This window comes from Poecilia formosa, unplaced genomic scaffold (assembly GCF_000485575.1).
Source record: "Poecilia formosa unplaced genomic scaffold, Poecilia_formosa-5.1.2 Scaffold30, whole genome shotgun sequence".
Lineage (NCBI taxonomy): Eukaryota > Metazoa > Chordata > Actinopteri > Cyprinodontiformes > Poeciliidae > Poecilia > Poecilia formosa.
The window spans coordinates 927,076-945,174 of NW_006799969.1; the positions used below are offsets into that span (position 1 = coordinate 927,076).

The window sequence follows — 18,099 nt, forward strand, 5'->3', positions numbered from 1 at the left end:
AGACACTGGCTCTGTGTGTTCATATCCTCTTCTCTGGCAGTGAGCCACGCAGAGGACAAAAAGGCTGAAGATTTCCCGTTATTCATAGACAAAACAACCTTTGAGTCTCAGAATGAGATGTCGTTCTTGTCCCACATACTCTTAAGTAAATTTATCTTAGAAATAGACTGACTGTGTTGTGTCTTGTTTTATAGGAATTGTGCAGATGTACCATATGGGCTATACAAACTACAACAATGGCTGCTTTATGCTATATTATGATATCATGATTTTGTCATGTCTTTGTGGGTATGTTAGGCATGTTCCATCAGAAAGACATTAACAGAAACTATTCTTGAGATGTACATCGGCAGATGAAGCTTTTCTTGCACAAGCGTGCTGTTGGTATTTACACGAGTCTAAATTTGTGTTTCAGATGAACTCGATGTGTGACATTTTTTATTGTTTTCTTTTTTTGTAAAGATTTTGAAGTCAGGTTTGTTTTAAAGTTGTCCTGGGGAGTTATGTTATACAACTCTGGTCCTTATTTGTTGTATTTTATTATTTAATCAATCATCAAATAATTCATGAGTTTTTCCTGTGACAAATTCATTTCTCCTCAGCAACAGAGCTTTGCCTTCTGTAACATTTGACCTTTCTGTTTAGGAATGTCTGCTGGCATAGTTAAAGACCAGCTTTGTGGTGTTTGTGGAGCTTGTCCAGGAGAAGAGAATCAACCATGGACGTGGATGAGTTTCCTCCCCCACCTCCTGAAAGTAAAGTCAACAAACCCCTCACACACGTACAACATCTACATGGGACAGGTTGTGAAGCATGACGGGGCAATGGCAGCAGCAAAGGCCAGTTAGCTCAGTTAGTTAGACCGTGGTGCTAATAACGCCAAGGTCGCTGTATGGCCCAAATGTTTTGAATACCATCTTGACAGGCAGATTAGTATGCATTTACACATTGACTAAAAATGCTCTTACTTAGTGTGAGTAATTATCCTCCTTCTTTACCCTGTGCAGTTAAAAAAAACACACATGTGCTGTCACCTATTTCCAGTTGGTGCTCTTAGTCTGAGACGGTCAGTCATTGAATGAATTAATCTCTGTACGTATGAAAATAAAAGTAATTTGTAGTTTTAGTTGCTGGATAATAGTTGATGTATATATTTATTTGTTAAACTGAATTGCGAAAAATGCTGAACAAAAGCATTTATATCAGAGTAAAACTTAGCTGATACCTTACAAGAGGAGAGATATCATTAAAGAAATCTGTTTCATTTACATCTTGCATCTTTAGGTAGTAAACTGCAATATTTGATCAATGATTTCCTGAAACCTAAACTGGTTTTAGGAAACCAGTTGATGAAAAACTGTAAAAGATATCAAAAAGCTGAATCAATAACATAATAACTCGGCAGTGTTGATGCCTTCATTCACTCAAAAAAAGCAACCTCAGCCAAACGTCTTTGGAAAATGCTTAACTTCATTATTTTTCTGAAAGCTTTTAAAAGGTATGTTTTTATACATTTTAATAATGTCATGGTTTTATTGTGTTTTTTTATTTTATTTTATTTTTTGTAACCAAAATTGCAGCTGGGACATACATTGAAGATTAATTTGGACTAAAACTTTTAAATTGACTGTTATTTGGTGTGTAGTTAACACTTGTTCCAGTACAAATAAATTGAATCCAGTCTAATTAAGAGATGACCTCCGGGTGAAATGAATAATACTAGGAAGTGGCAACAATTATTTATTTTTCAGGCTAAATCAATGTAGTTTTCAAAACTACACAAAGTTATCTTATTTTTAATTAATTGTGTTTGGACTGAGACAACATTGAACAAATCCAAACATTTTTTTTTTTTTTTTTACATTTGTTGTTGAATTCTGATTAAAATTATAAACCTTGACACCACTGCAAATGTGTTAGTCCTGTAGAATTATAGGCTAGCAGCTGTAGATCCTGGCATTGACAGTTATTTTTTGGAGGGTTGGTGAAGCTGGACAGTATGAGTAAACAACAGATTCCTCTCTGTCGCTGTGAAGTGTGTGGGCAGTAGTACGAAAGTAATAAGGAGGCTAAAATGTGCTGAATACCAGACAATGTGTCTCAGTCAGTACAAGGCTGAATACTGCTGCAGAAGCACACAAGCATAGATGCACACACACTCTCCCTCTCTCTGTCTCTCTCTCTCTCTCTCTCTTGCACACACACATTCTCTGGGGATGGAGACAGAAAAAATGCTTCGTCTCCAGCTGGCCAGTCACTTGCTTTGTTGCCAGGGGGATGCAGGAACGGGTCGTAACCCGGTGACTCATTTCAACAGATCATTATATAGCACAGTGGAGATAAGTACTGAGAACAGAATTCATGCTGCTGCTATGAATTGACAATGGAAACCTCTTCAAGGCATGTACATGCATAGTTCAGTTACTTTTGTTTAGCAAAGAAAAAAAAAAGTAAAAACCCAAAAACGTCTCAAGTCAAAATGCATGTTTGTGCTGTTTCTGTTTCTTGTATATACATAATACTACAAGATCAACATCCAGCATAATCTATAATTGAGCTGCATGCCATTTCATCCATACAGTCACCCATCAATCATCTCTTTCACAAACAAGGGGCTTTTTTTTTTACCTCCAACACACAAAGCCTAAAGGATCTTGTGCTTTTTCAGGAAGGAAAATATTGACTGTTCAAAATTGCATGTTATACAGTGAATATTTAATTTAGCTTAAAATCATTAATTGGTCATTTCTTCCTTAGTATCTGAAGAGAGACTGTTCCCTAATGCACAGGATTTAGCCAACCCCTTTAGCTACTTTATAAATTACCCAGCAGATCAGATACAGAGAATACAAGATGCTGTAAAACACTAGATTGTTTCATTCTCCTAGGCTGCTATTTTGTCACTTAGATCTAAATGTCATCTCCTTTCACAAAGGCAGCTGAATGGAGAAGGTATCTGGAACATTTGATTTTTGTTTTTAAATGTTAACGCTTTAAAACAATCGGCAATAAACCTTTTAAATCCAAACCGTTTTAGAAGTCTGAATGTCCAGAAGGAAATCGGGCACACTGTTGGAAGTGGTAGCATCAGTATTGAGCCCATTGTCCCGTCGTCCCAGCCTAGTGGAGAGTTATCCGTGCTTTATCAGTGCAACTCACACAGCTCATTATTCACAGATTTGGAAAAGAACTGATAGCATCTCAGTTTCCAGGTTTCCACCATGCCCCTTTTCTCTTTATTGCACCGTAGTAAGTAGATATGGGGTCACAGTGCTGACCTGAAACATTAGTCACAGTATTTTCTCACATACACACGGAGAGGTGGAGCAGCTACCTGTCAGAGCCTGAGGGAGTGGTGTTTGTGATTTAGAGCTTTGGGGGTTGCTTTCAGGAACTTCAAAGTTGTGGTAGTGTTTTTTTGTTTGTTTTTTTTTTTTTCCGCTTGAGGTTTATTTTTCAGTTAAGATTCATTAGATAACTGCACATGCAAGACACAACAGGTGGATCTATGAAAGTGAAAATGGTAATTCGTTTTGTATAAAGAGCAACCTTGACTTTTAAATATTTACAGTCTCCATAGATTAGGAATTAACATAGCCTCAAGTTAAAATGCCAAAACCCAGGATTAAACCAGTCTAACACTCTCCCGACTGAGGTATTTAAGCACACCCATTCAGGTGACACCACACTGAACGTGACACCACATGAACTGGGAATGCTCTGTTTACTTTGGGGACAGAGTCAGGATATTGGCTATGGGGTTTTGATAAGACTGTAGCCTGAAGCTTAATACAGTCAAGCTGTTCGAATGATGAATTTGCTCCTAGGAATCTGTGGTATCTATCAGCAGCAAAGTGGAAGACAAAATTATCTGAAGTAACCAAGACAAAGAGAGGGGTTTCTTTAGATAAAATGGTGTTTATACGACAATCAAACATTCTGAATACAAACTCCATTCATCTTCCGTTTCCTGATATATATATATTTTTTATCACACCAATTTCATGTTGATTTTATGAAAGGTGAGCAGATGAGTTTGGTTTAAAGACAAGCTTGTGCTTTCCTCATCCGTTTACAGCCTGTGTAATGTTTTTACTAACAGCACACGTGTTTATTATTGTATAAGAAATAATGTGCAAACTCAGACTACACAGCTCACCAAGGGGAGTAACGGCTTTCTTTCACTTCTGGCCCAGTTGCGGAGTGGACACTGGGAAGATATTTCATGTTTCCTTCCTGTCTCCTGCCAAGCCAGTACTTTTTTGAGGGCTGCAGTAACTGAATTTTGTTGTTTTAGCATGCACTCGATGTAATAAGAAAAAGCAACTGATGCTTTTCAAACTCGAAGTAAAACATTTTCACTTTCCAATAAGTTCAGCTTGGTCACCTTGCCATTTATACAGCTGATTATTACAGCTGTGTAAATGGAATACTGTTGTATTAGCTTTTGGATTTGTACTAATTGAAAACACCTGGTGAAGATATTCACTTTTTATAACCTTCCAACATAAATTAACTATAAAATCCTGAACTCTCCCTTTAATCAAAGGTCTGCCTTGGACACAAGCCCACACAACCTAAAAATAAAGGATCCTACATATGTTTTTGTTGTTGTTGTTGTTTTTTTTTTTGTTTGTTTTGTTTTACTTTCTTATGGTGGTGTCATATCAGTATTTATTTAGTTTTTTTGGATAAGTTTCAGAAATGCAGAACTTAATTGAAATAGACGACTGAAGAAATAGGCAGAACATTCCTTTATTTTCTCTCTCCATCTAAATCTATTGCTCTCCTGCACACAGTGCTAGCAGACAATGTCCCATTTGATGATGAAGATGAAGGAGAACCTTTCGACTTTGACAGTGGCGATGACATCCCTGAGGCGCCTCCAGCGCCTCCCAGCTTCCCCAGTGAGGATCCCAGCCAGGCAAACTCTGTGACCGGTCATCCTGAGGGCTCTTACAGCAACTTGGACCCTCCAGCACAGTTCTCCAACTTGGCACCAACATCAGAAGACGCTGCAGTTGCCACAAGCAAACCCTCCTCCGCAGGCAGAGAAACAACAGAAACTGAAGAGACATCTGTTGCTGAGGGAACTAATGACAGGGAAGAGGATTTACCACCACTACCGTCTCCACCTCCTCCTGTTGGTTATGGCATACAGACAGATCCCAGAAGCACAGGTTTGTAACCCAGAGTGTTTACATTTCACTTTTCTTCACAGTGGGGGTATCTGCTTTGAGTTTAACCTTCTGTCCTATGAGTGTCTGTCTTTACCATATTTGTACTCTGAAAACCGTTAGTTGTAAATGGCACTTTAAGTACAGTTTTTTCTCCCTCTCTTTTTTTCCCCTTTTTGGCAGTGGTCTTAAATTCCCCAAATTCTTTTGGTATTCTCTGTTTACAGTCTCCAGCCCTACAGCTCTGGCTAAAGTTAGGACTTAAATGAAGGCTGTCCATGTCTCTCATGGTATATCAGTAAAAATCATTCACTACAGCCTAGTTTCATTAATGCATTCTGATGCATCCAGATATATTCTCACTGTGCTATGTTCTGGGTTTTTTATGTGAAGGGATCAAAGCACACCCATATAATTTGTTTTTTTGATGTTTTTAAGATAAGTCATTAGTTGGTTTATACTTAGGTTTCCTGACAATAGCTCCCTCTGTAGCTCCTCATAAGCTTTGTCTACCTAAACAGGGCATGCAAAATAACCATAGTAGACTCTAAACTAAATGTCATACAAATTATATTTGTATGACATGCACTCCTATTAAATAAATTAGAATATGTTTTCTAATTAGGCTCGTTCATCAAATGAAAGGCAACTTCAGAAAATAACCTTTTAAGCAGATTTTAAAAACACGTTTACATTTCTATGTAAACATGTTTTATTTATTTTTTTATTGATTGATGAATTAATTTTATAGCCAATGTTATGTTTTTTTTAATTTTCTGTAAGCAGAAAATCATCATAGCTGGAACAGCTTGAGAATACCAGTCTGTGTGTAATCTATATAATGTTTCGCTGAGTAGTTTGACTTAAGCTTTTTAAAAATATTCTAATTTATTGAACAAAACTATTTATCGTACGGTTGAATCTCCATTTCAACTTATGATGAACAAATTACATTTCTAAGGTTTCCTTTCCACCAGACTAATGCAGAACTTCAGGATCAAAAATCAGGCAGAACATGGATTGCCACTGCAGCCTTGGAGCTAAACACGGATTGCTGCCGGTAAAGTGTGATGGAGCGTGAACGTTCGTGGACTGTCTTCAAGACGTCCTGAGATGCTGTTGCTTCATTGTCATGTTCTCAGCATGTTGTGGGTCTTGGGTGCAGCAAGGAGGAGCTTGATGGCAGCTATGATGGCACCTCCAGGTCATCAGAGCATCTGAAGGAGGGTGGCCATACTCGCCTCAAGCTAAGGCTATGTCTTCATCGCGCCCACGTTAGGCTGGAAGTGCTGCAAGGAATTTATTGCAACTGTCTCGTCACTGTGACTGTTAAGACAAAAATTATCTCACTTAACTGAACAAACCACTCCTCTAACTCACAGCTGGAGAGCTACAGACGCACGCACGCCTATATATCATGCATGCAGTTGCTGAAAGATCAAGGGAAGCTAAGAGTTTTTAAGGCTGTAGTTAAAATGCAAAATATATTTGTCATGTTCTCAATGAAAAGCCCTGGCATTGTATGAGGAAGGAAGTGGGGGGAAAAAAATAGAACAAGGAGTAAAAAGCACAGGCAGCCATTTATAAAGGGTTTATAATTTAATCTTATAGGCACAACATCTTAATCTGCTAACAACCTGATGGAAGTGGCACCGTCTTTTTTTTGTCCCCCCACAGAACAAGGCTTAAGCTGATTGTTGAGGTGAACAAACATTTTGCCTTTGAAATCTAGCAGACTGTGTGGAGAAATTGTAGCTGTGCCGTGGTACCAAGGAGTCATCATCATCATCATAAGAAAATGGCAAAGGAAAACTTGTGATGAAAACAAAGGGCAAAATATTGTATTCAGAAACATATTAAGAATCAGTTTAAACGTAGTGAAACTTAGTAACCTTGTATTTTAATGTGTCTTCCTGTGTCTCTGTCTGATTTGGCGTCATGGTGCTGCTTCAATTGAATGGTAAAGCTGTATCCCTCATCTCTCTGCAGACACTGAAGGGGAGAGTGCATCTCTGAATGACCCACACCCTCCACAGGGTTTGCCCAGGACTTCCTCTCAGAGTAAAGTCAACCCTTACTCTGTGATTGATATCACTCCCATTCAGCTGCAGCAAGAGCAGCAACACGGACCCTCCTCTTCCACTTCCTCACCAAGGGAGTCGAAAGTACGAGAGGAAGAGGGCCAGGATATCCACACCAGCTCGTCTAGCATTACTTCAGGATACTCTGTGCCTGTGCCATGTGGCTATGCGACCCCCTCTGGTGTACCGCTCATCACACCTGCCTACACCACACCGGTCATCATCCGACATCTCTCCGTGGATGAAGATGGTAAAGTAGAGATCCTAACTAGGGAATGTTTCAAATTGTTTCACTTGATAAGAAAAGAAAAGATAAGAAGATGTTAAGCTATTCTGGAGATATCCACAAAAGCAAACCATTCAGCTTTTTGAATTCAGACACTTACAGTGTATGGGTTTCAGCACACAACACTGTCTCAGTGGCTTCCAGCTCCTGACATTTTTTTTTTTTTTTTTTGCTCTTGTTTTTCCTAAAGCCTTGCCACAAGGAAGTGAGAGACTAAATTTAGATCTCCCCACAGATCTGTGCTGGCTGTGAGGATTTTCCGGTTTCCCTAAAATCTTGCAGTCCAAGCATGCTCAGAAGCCTAAAGCACCATTATTATCTTCTCAACCTCAGAGTGGGTTGAAATACTCAGTTTTATTCTAGTAAATAACCTCAATGTATCTGATCCTAAAATTGTTTTAAAAAATTGTTTGTTTGTTTTTTTCTGGCCACAACAAACATGGCTGCATTATGATGTTGTTGAGATGTTTTTTTTTTTTTTTTTAATATGATGAATAAATCAAGATTATGTTTAAGTGAAATTAAGTATCAGTTTTACAACATTGAAGTCAAAATCATGGTATGTGGGGAGCAGTTAGCGACACCTGGTGGCAGATTAAGTGTTTTAAACCTGTTCTGATTAGATAATGCAAACCACTGTTGAGTTTGATTAAATCTTTAGTGCTACATGTGGAAGAAGCATTCATACTTGTAAAAATGTGTGGTTTCACTGGTTACAGTGCATTGCGAAATTATATTTGCCTTTTTCGGGATGGAGAGCCAGTGTCTCTGCTGTAGATAAGACAGACTTCATTGACATAGACACACATTGTGTGGCAAGAGTTTTTTTTTTTTCATACACATAATCATATGAAAGGATTTGATTTTGTAAAATGCTGTTCAAAATACTATTCAATCAATATGGAATGGATATTGGTTTTGTGAAAAAATAGTAATTACGCTTAAAAAAAACATGCAACAACTAATAAGGCATCAAGCGTCTGTATCCTGGGGAATTTCTTGACCAGACACATGAATAGTTACTTACATACTTATTTTTATTTTGAGTCTTTCAATTTATGAATTTATTCTCATTTGTAAAGCAAAACATAACATAACTGGACTAATTCATTATTTAGAATGTGTTACCCATTACAAAAACATGCTAAATTACTTCTTTCTCTTTTTTTTTTTTTACCCCAAACAGGCAATCTGTACTAGAGGATACAAACCTCGAAGTGTACTACTAGACTTTGTTTTAATTTTAGACTAGATGCATACAAATAATTTTCACATGTATGTATATATGCCTGTCCATTTAAGGGCTAATTTCTTGCCAATTACCAGCCTATACAGAACACCCAGTTAAAACATTTTTGTTGATTTTTTTTTTTATTTTTTAGATGAACTCTTGTGTTGTTCTTTCTTTTTCTGTTTGGCAATATGCAGCTGGTAGCAAAATGTTCTTTGTTATTTTGTTGTGTAACACTTTTTCCTTTCATCTTTCAGTGACGGTAGTCGGGACCAGCAACACCTCTGCTGACAGGTGAGCCTCAGAACACATAACCATCTCATGCGTGTAGATTTTTTTTTTCAAATGTATTTAAGATAGTCATTTTATAGTTGCTTTTTGAAAATAAATTCTGCAATTTGATCACTTACCTGAAAAACAAGATATTAAAAAGAGTTTATGCGCACATATTTTTTAAAGTGTTTTCAGTGAAGAGAATCCAGCTATTGCAGAGGAAGATGCTTTGGCTAAATGGGCATCAGATCCTGCAAACACTGCTTGGATGGAAAGTAAGTAAGATAACTGGTTTGGAAAAAAAAAAAAAAAAAACGTTAATTCAGTTGTTGTTTACTGTGTTATTGCACAATAGCTGCCTTCAGAAAATCCTTTCTTTTTTCCATTTGACACAACTGAGACTTCCTTCCCTTTTCATTTGAGGAAGCGGTCCCTTCTGTGCGCCTTTCTTTTAGATCTTTCTTACATTATTACCCAAAGGTGGCCCAAGTACTCCAGCTGTCTTTTTGCACCAAACGTTTATTCTTGATATGTTTTGAAATGTGCTTCAGATCCAGATGAGGTGATCTACGATGATGTCCCCAGAGAAAACTCAGACTCTAACACAGGTTCGAACTTTCTTTTTCAAGTTCAGCATGGAGCTTCCTCTCTTTAACTTTGCAGTAGGCAGTACAGCTTCTTTCATTTCCCCGGCTTGCTGTGATTTCTTAAAAACGTGGTTTTTCTCTTATTGCTGTTCAATGTGAAACAATAGGATTCACAAGCTTTTACATATCAAATAGCACTTTTTGTGTTTTAGTTTCTACATGCAGCATGTTAAATTTAAAGTTCATTAATGTTACCTGTTTTTTGAATCAAAAGCCCAATAAACTATATTTTGGAATGTTCTGAACAGAAAGTGAAGTTGCAGAATTTCCTCATGCATTTTTGTCCTCCACACAGATCCAGATGAGATGATCTATGATGATGTGGAGCTCGGCGAGGAGGGCGGCTGCAGCAGCTCCCTCGATAACGGCTGGAGCTCGAGTGAGTTTGAAAGCTACGACGAGGCGAGTGACGGGGAGGATCGTCCTGAGAATGGCCTGCCCCACGCATTCATGAGAGGAAAGCCGTCACAGAGGAAAATGCATGTGAGTATGACAATCACCTTTTCATTTCCACTTTTCATTTACTGAGACCTTTGTCTGTTTGGTAATCAGTTTTTTTTTTTTTTCATATTTGTTCAGTTCTATCTTTATATATCCTTTACATAAAGGTTTAGTAGGCAGATTTTCATTATATGTAATCCTTTACATGTAGAAATGGGTTTATTAATGTGTTAAAGAAATTAATTCATCTCCACTTTGAAAATATTGATGCCTATCCTTTAATCTTATCTGTTCATTTTTACTTACCCAAGAGACTGACTGAAGCTTTCTGGAGCTGTATGGAGCATAGAGTAGGGCTACACCGCTTAACCCATAGCTGTTGCTACATCCTGCTGGTCAGCTGGAAAAAGACAGATCTGACCATTTAGAAAATCTTTCTCGTTGTTGCTTTTCTGTGTTTTAAAATAATAATAATTTATTACAAAATGGAAGTTGAGTCTACTAAGATAGTGTTTTAAATTTTGGGTTTAAACATCATGGACCTCTCATATTTTTTTTCCCCCAAGGTTAACTTATCGTTAAAACCTCATGAAGGAGAGGAAGGAGAAAAAATGCTCAGAAATAAGTCGCTGAAGCCCAATTATTAGAACAATTTGTATTCTAGATTGAAATTTGGTTTTATTTTATTCTAATCTATAAATACAAACTGATTTTTGCTTTTTTTTAAATTCCTCAAATCAGGACAAAACAAGAAGTGCACTTCTCACAAGAGGTATATATATATATATATATATATATATATATATATAGTGTACTATTTTCTGTGACGCATTTAAACAAATCAATATTTATGGAGAAAACAAAAGCAAGTGAAGAGACCAACCACTTGAGTTTCCTGACACCGTGAGCTGCAACCCAACTCTCAAACCATGACCAGTAATCCTTGCTTTGCTTTTGTTTAGCTCTCTCAAGATCTGACACGCTTGAAAGAACACTATGAGAAAAAGATGAAAGAGCTAATGGCAAGTACAGTGGGAGCTGTAGAGCTGCAGCAGTTAAAACAGAAACACGAGCAGAAGGTAAACTAGGCTCACCTCATGTGTCTGTGCTAGATTAAAACAAACTAGTCCCAACCCCTTTGACTCTCAGTCTGGCTAACCCCACTGACCTGGTACCTTCATCCCGGTTTGGTGTTTAAAATTTTTGGTGGTGGTACTGGTGAAGGGTTAGCATCCAGTCATTTTACTTCACCGCCTGCTTCATTGATATGACTTGTGATTTCTTTTTGCACCAGAGATTATAAAGGTTAGGATAGACTGTTTTCTAACATAGATGGGTTTAATTGACGGTGAACTGAGACACCAGCAACACCGAGTCTTATTGAGCTGAAACCTTCACGTACAGGGCCTTCCAAAAGTACTCATAGATTTTTATTACCAGCTCACAGAAATTTGAGGAACCTTGTATTTTTTCCCTTCTCAATTTACAGATATGTTGCACTTTTTCAAGCCTTTCACACAAAATCGTCGTCAAATACACTAGAGTTTGGAATTGTAAAGTGATAAAATGTAAAAAAATATAAGCGGTATGAGTACTTCAGAAAGGCACAGCAAATCGTGGAATGAGATACTGCAGTCACTCTCCCATCTTACATTTGTCACTTGGTAATAAAATCCAGATCTTATTTTTTGCTGAAGTCTCAGTTGCTGCCATTCTTTGATTATGTTGTCCCGTACATCTTGATCTGTACTCTAACCCTCTTCCGTTGTAGCTCAGCCACTGTATAGCTTTAGGTTTTAAAAAAAAGTGAACTAAACATCATCTCAGACAGAGCTCTGATGGTTCAAAAAACCAAGTGAGAGTTAATGCTGAGATGTAAGTTATAGCGTTTTCCTGTCATCCAAGATGCAAAAGCTGGTGAAGGCAGCTAAGGAAGGGACGAAAGACGGGCTTGAGAAAACTAAAGCTGCGGTGAAGAGGGGACGTTCTTTCATCAAAACAAAGTCGTTCTGTCAAGGTATGTGATTACTTTGCAGAACCACACAGCTCTACCATCCTGTCAATAAAACAAGTTCTTGTTTTAATGTTTTAGAGAGAAAGTTAGCTTGCTTTGAGGATGAGTCTGAGGTCTTCATCGAGGTGGACTGCTTCAACAACGTTGAGCCTGTGCTCCCGCCAACTCCACAAGGTCTCTCGCAGCAGCAGGTAAGGACTTTCCATAGGAGTCTTTGAAGCTGCAAAAGTAGGATACCGTGTTTTAAAAACTAATGCTTTTGTGTTTTCTATCTGCAGCTTGTGCGACGATGTATATTGGGCTCTATATTAGATAGTGAGAAGAACTATCTCGATGCTCTCAAAAGGATTTTAGAGGTGTGTAAGTACAGCTGGACTAATGTGGCGCCTTTATTTTGAAATGGTGGTTATTACAGGTTATGTATGTACGTATCTTTTCAGCAATACGAGAAACCCCTTTCCCAGATTGAGCCCAGGCTGCTCAGCGACAGGAAGCTGAAGATCATCTTTTATCGTGTGCGGGAGATCCTGCAGTGCCACTTCTTGTTCCAGATTGCACTGGCAAGCCGTGTGTCCGAGTGGGACAGCCTGGAGATGATCGGGGATGTTTTTGTGGCATCGGTAAGAATTAATCTACATATTAAACACTTATAAACATAAACGACAAATCAGTCGAGGTAATCTTTGTTTTTCTATGAAGATTTTTACACTTTTAGCTCTTCTTTTTAAAGTAAAGCTACATAAAAAAAAGCATTTCAAATTGTGTTATGGATGAAAACCTTCAGTGACTCAGGTGCTTTTGCAGGCATTTTTATAAAAAAAATCTTTAAATGTAGACATGGAAAGATGGAGAAATATACCAATATACCCGTGATGTCGGTAACTGGATGATAAGAAATGTTTATATATTTCTAATATAAACACGATGAGGTCGATTTTTGGAAACAAGTGTAAAATATTAAATGCATTTTAGAGTAAGATGCAACTTAGCTTTACATAGACATTCTCAGTTTCTTATTTGATTGCCCAATCAGCATCTTTCTGCAACTACAAGTTAATACTTAATTTATATACATTAATGTTAAACTTTTGTTCTGTTCCCATACAGTTTTCTAAATCCATGGTGCTGGACGCCTACAGCGAGTATGTTAACAACTTCAGCACAGCGATGGCAGTTGTAAGGAAGACGTGTGCCTCAAAACCGAGCTTCCTGGAGTTCCTCAAGGTTTGAAAGCCTGATACTAACCTTGAGTGACAATGGTGCTCATATTAGGGATGATGATGTCTTATATTTTATTCTTTTTTTTTTCCATGTGTTGTTTTGATTGAAAGCCTTTACAGTTTGTCTTCCAGTTATTTTATACACACTTGTATGTAGTATTCTTATATGCCTTATAAAAAACAGTTGTGCTTATGTGCAGCATCGCCAAGAATCCAGCAGTGACCGCATGACTCTTTATGGCCTGATGATGAAACCCATTCAGAGATTCCCACAGTTCATTTTGCTCCTTCAGGTAATAAGCAGAACAACTGGTTATGCATGCTCTCACCAGCAGAGGGAGTGGGAAACTTTCTAATGAATGTCCTTTTTTTTTTGGCTCTCACAGAGAGGGAATTGCTCTCTTTGGATATGGTTTTTCTTTTCTTTCAACTTCGCTCTCCTTTGCCCTAGATTTTTTATTTTTTTTTATCAGTGTCTTTTCACAAAATTAAAAGCATAGTTTTGCATTCATTTGTAAAAGTTAATGTGAGTACCAGCAAAATAATGACATTGGAAATATCCACATAAAGCTGGAAAACTAACAATCGTTTACCAGAGCCTATTGGTCTCTAGTGTTAATGTGGTATTCCTCTCATCCTCATCAGGACATGCTGAAGAACACACCGGTGGGCCATGCAGACCGTCTCCCCCTGCAGATGGCCCTGACCGAGCTGGAGACCTTGGCCGAGAAGCTCAATGAAAAAAAGAGGGAAGCTGACCAACGCTGCGAGATCCGTCACATTGCAAAGGCCATGAATGAACGTTACCTTAATAAGGTCTGTATTTTGTAGGCTTTGGTGAAGGGCTGTGCTTAAGTCAAACTTCAAATGGATCAGAAAACGTTGTTACCATATTTTTCTCTATCATCTAGAACAGTTTAAATGAAACCTTGTTTAGACTTCGAGGTACCTACTTGTTCTCTCTTGCAGTGTGACCCTCATAGATGTCTGATCATATCACAGACAGACTCTTCTTTTAAATATCGTTTCACATCATTTTACTTCCTCAGATTTATTATTTTTTTTCTAAACTTGCCGCTGATAATTATAATGACCAATTTTGGGTGTTCTTTCCTTGGTGACAGCATCCACATCAGAGTGGTGTTGTCTCTGCAGTCTGGTAGCATTTAGTATGATGCATTCACTGGCTGAAAAAAGTTAAGATTTTTTCCATTCCCATCAATGCCGATCAACCTGCAGGTTTCCTCTTCCTTTGGATCTTATCAGTGCTTTAGATTTTTGTTTTCTTTAGTGTATTGTGTTAGACATGTGGATAGAATCCAAACAATCCCCTTATTGTCATTATCTGTCTGTCTGTTCCACCTACTCTGGCTTCTGTTCTAACTCATGTTTACGGGACATCGAGTGTGGGCCTGTTGACTTTTACTCCTCACAGGCTTTAATTACTCTGAATCATAGTTTTTATATACTGTTATCCATAATGAGCACTTTCACAGTGGAGTCACAAGAAACGTGGAAAACAAGGTTCAAATTCACTCACTGTGAAATTAAGGACTTTTATCATGTTTTTCATCACTCTAGCTTCTGAGTAACGGTAGCCGCTACCTGATTCGCTCAGACGACATGGTGGAGACTGTTTACAATGAGCGTGGTGAAATCATCAAAACGAAAGAACGACGTCTCTTTCTGCTAAATGATGTCCTGATGTGTGCCACGCCCAATATTCGGTGAGGGAGATCTGAACCCTTTCAATAGAAATGTGATTTAGTACTATTTTAAGCTTTAAATATTGGAACATGTGTTCTCCCTGTTGTATACGTTTCAAATTAAAAATTTCTGCTTGGTTTTCTCTCCACATTTTCTTGCGTGTTGTCACTTTCTTACGGTACTGGATGGGAATTTTCCTTCCTTCCTGTATATGTTTCTTTTTTTTTTTTTTTTTTTTTTTGTTTCCCCACTTATGACATTTGCCTTTCCTTTTTAATCTCAACAGATGCCAGGATGGCAGTGGGAGTGGCAGTGGAAATGCTCCGTTTGACCAGAAATTTCTCCTGAAGTGGAGTGTGCCTTTAAACTTTGTGGAAGTGCTGGAGTTTGGATCCAGTGAGGAAATGGTCGATAACAGCCGATACCCTGCTCCTCACTCTGGGGAGAAGGTGGTGATCAACGCTAAGCCAAGTACGAAACACAATGTTCCTTTTAACTTTTTCTGACCGTTAGTCTTCCAATCGCCTTTCTTCTATTTTCCGATAATACCTGGTTTCATTTAATAAGATATGCAGAAGATTATTTTTTTTCTTTTATCATTTTTAAACTTCTTCTGTGGTTTTTCAATAAGATCCTCCAGAAAGTGCAAGAGTGACTGTAGTTTTTTTTAGTTGTATGTAGCATGGAAACATAACACAGTACTGGAACGTCCAACATCTGTTGCTGCACACTGCTCCTCAGCTTGTCTAAAGAATGATTCTACTATGTGGCTGTCAAAACTAAGAAACCTGACTGTTTGGAAATATTTCTGATTACAAAAACACCAACAGTGACGCTTTCTAATGAAACAGATTAACTAGTATTGCTTATATTAAGATACCGTGGATCCTCGCCTATTTACAGTCAAGTATTTTTATGTGGATATAGCAGGTGTGGAAGGTATTGGTTCTGCTGCAGACATCCAGAGTTCAAGTCCCAAGCTTGAGACCTTTCCTGTATGTCTACCGCCCTTTTCTCTTAGCCCATTTCCTGTCAGTTGGCTGTGAGTGAAGGCCACTACTGTCACCAATCTTTTTTTTTTTTTTAACCCTTGCTAAATTCAGACTCTGAGTATGTGCTTTTCTCTCTCTCTCTCTCTCTTCCTCTTTCTCTCTCTCTTTCTCTCTCTCTCCTCTTTGGCCATTTGGTCTGCTGGCTACTGAGTCCAGTGATTTCAGTCTTTCCACTGAGTTCTCCGCTATGCCAAACAGCTGCTCAGCCACTTTTAAAAACCCAGATCAGAGAAAGAGGCATAAAGAGTGTATTATTTTGTGGTTTTGGTACTGTAGTTTTTATTTTTGATATTCTCTGTGGTATTGCTAAGTTGCTAAATGCTTTGATAAATAGTTACGCATGGTCTGTCTAGCAGAGGTCAAAGACGCACACTTTTACTGTGGTACCAGGCTGGAATTGCTACCTTTAAATTATACACTGCCTTTTTCAGTCCACCCACGTTCCAACTTTTACAGAGTTTCTCTTGTACAGTTACCTAGTACGGAGCCCTCCACGGGACATGGGGAATTTTTTTTTTTCTTTTGCATTCCCTCGCAAAACTTTTGCGTCCGCTCGCAATAATCTACTGATCAGTTCATGCGGCATAATTGAATACTGTAAGCCTTTCTTACGGTGGCCGCCGTACTTTCTGCTTTAATACAAGCTTATAAGGTTTTTCCATGGACTATTGAGTTATTATCGGGGGGTAATAAGTCATCTGATTGTGTCTCTATTGTGTTCTTGTCTGAATGGTTTAAAGGGCTGCTTTCTGTGCCCTTCCATCTTAGCCTTAACAGACATAAACATGCAGTAAATAAATCGATTTTCAATCAGTTTTTTGCACCAAAACATTAATAATAATAAACAAGTTTTCACTGAGGCTCTGTAAGAGCCATATGAATGAAATAAGTAATTATTGATATGACAGGAGCAGCGGCTTTGACACCTGGTGGTGGGTGTGTCGATGTGGGAGTGACGTCATCAAATATGAATGGGAAGGTGATTGGCTGCTGGCTCTGTGTGTATGAGGCAGCGGGTGAGCTGGGTGGTCAGTCCTCGCAAAGTTTGGAGCATGATAATAAAAATTAAATACATCGATAATTGTGACAGAACAATGAAGAGGTTAGGAGTTGATTGATACACGGACAGATGAGATTCCCCGAGTTAACCCAGTGCGACCCTCTGCCACCATTAGTTTGCTGTGTTTTATAATAATAAAACGTGTTTATTATTATTAACGCTTTGGTGCAAAAAACTGAATGAAAATCGATTTATTTACTGCATGTTTATGTCTGTTAAGGCTCAGATGGAACGGCACAGAAAGCAGCCCTTTAACCCATTCAGACACGAACACAATGGAGACACAATCAGATGACTTATTACCCCGCGATAATAACTCAATAGTCAATGGAAAAACCTTATAAGTTTGTATTAAAGCAGTAAGTACAGTGGCCACTGTAAAAAAGATTTACAGTTTCAATTATGCCGCATGAACTGATCAGCAGATTATTGCGAGGGGACGCAAAAGTTTTGCGAGGGGACGCAAAAGTTTTGCGAGGGGATGCAAAAGTTTTGCGAGGGGACGCAAAAGTTTTGCGAGGGGATGCAAAAGAGAAAAAAATTTCCCATGTCCCCTGGAGGGCTCTGTAACCTAGCATTCAGTCTTTTCTGCCATATGTGATATTTATCTTCTATTAAAACTCTCCAATGATATTGAGCATGGGAGTACAAATTCATTGGTTTTATTACCTATGATTTTCAAATGTGTGCCAAGCATTTGTATTTAGCCCCATTTTATTCTAATAACCCTAAATGAAATCTATTCCAACTACCTTCTCACACATGGATGAAGGTACTGTGGTAGGCAGCTCAGACGGTATATCACCCTTTACAAATATTCCTCTCGGTGTAATGTTATGGTGGCACCATTAGCCTGTGGAGATGTTTTTTTTTTTTTTTTAATTGGCAGGGACAGGGAGGCTGGTCAGTT

The 18,099-nt window shown here is 38.3% G+C and overlaps 1 protein-coding gene across 2 annotated transcripts in view; it reads left to right on the top strand.

Annotated features, from left to right (window-relative positions):
• arhgef10 (Rho guanine nucleotide exchange factor (GEF) 10) overlaps window positions 1–18,099 on the top strand; it is a 49,477-nt gene that overhangs the window by 6,045 nt on the left and 25,333 nt on the right. Inside the window, exons 2-18 of one of the 2 annotated variants that reach the window (XM_007549137.2) lie at window positions 646–755; window positions 4,800–5,180; window positions 7,167–7,508; window positions 9,033–9,069; window positions 9,235–9,323; window positions 9,600–9,656; window positions 9,991–10,178; window positions 11,099–11,215; window positions 12,042–12,153; window positions 12,229–12,341; window positions 12,429–12,506; window positions 12,591–12,770; window positions 13,258–13,374; window positions 13,571–13,663; window positions 14,016–14,186; window positions 14,952–15,097; window positions 15,364–15,548. In XM_007549137.2, the coding sequence (XP_007549199.1) occupies window positions 719–755; window positions 4,800–5,180; window positions 7,167–7,508; window positions 9,033–9,069; window positions 9,235–9,323; window positions 9,600–9,656; window positions 9,991–10,178; window positions 11,099–11,215; window positions 12,042–12,153; window positions 12,229–12,341; window positions 12,429–12,506; window positions 12,591–12,770; window positions 13,258–13,374; window positions 13,571–13,663; window positions 14,016–14,186; window positions 14,952–15,097; window positions 15,364–15,548 (2,443 nt within the window). In that variant the 5' untranslated portion in view covers window positions 646–718. The remainder of the gene's footprint in view (window positions 1–645; window positions 756–4,799; window positions 5,181–7,166; window positions 7,509–9,032; window positions 9,070–9,234; window positions 9,324–9,599; window positions 9,657–9,990; window positions 10,179–11,098; window positions 11,216–12,041; window positions 12,154–12,228; window positions 12,342–12,428; window positions 12,507–12,590; window positions 12,771–13,257; window positions 13,375–13,570; window positions 13,664–14,015; window positions 14,187–14,951; window positions 15,098–15,363; window positions 15,549–18,099) is intronic. The other variant, XM_007549139.2, reaches the window with a different exon arrangement.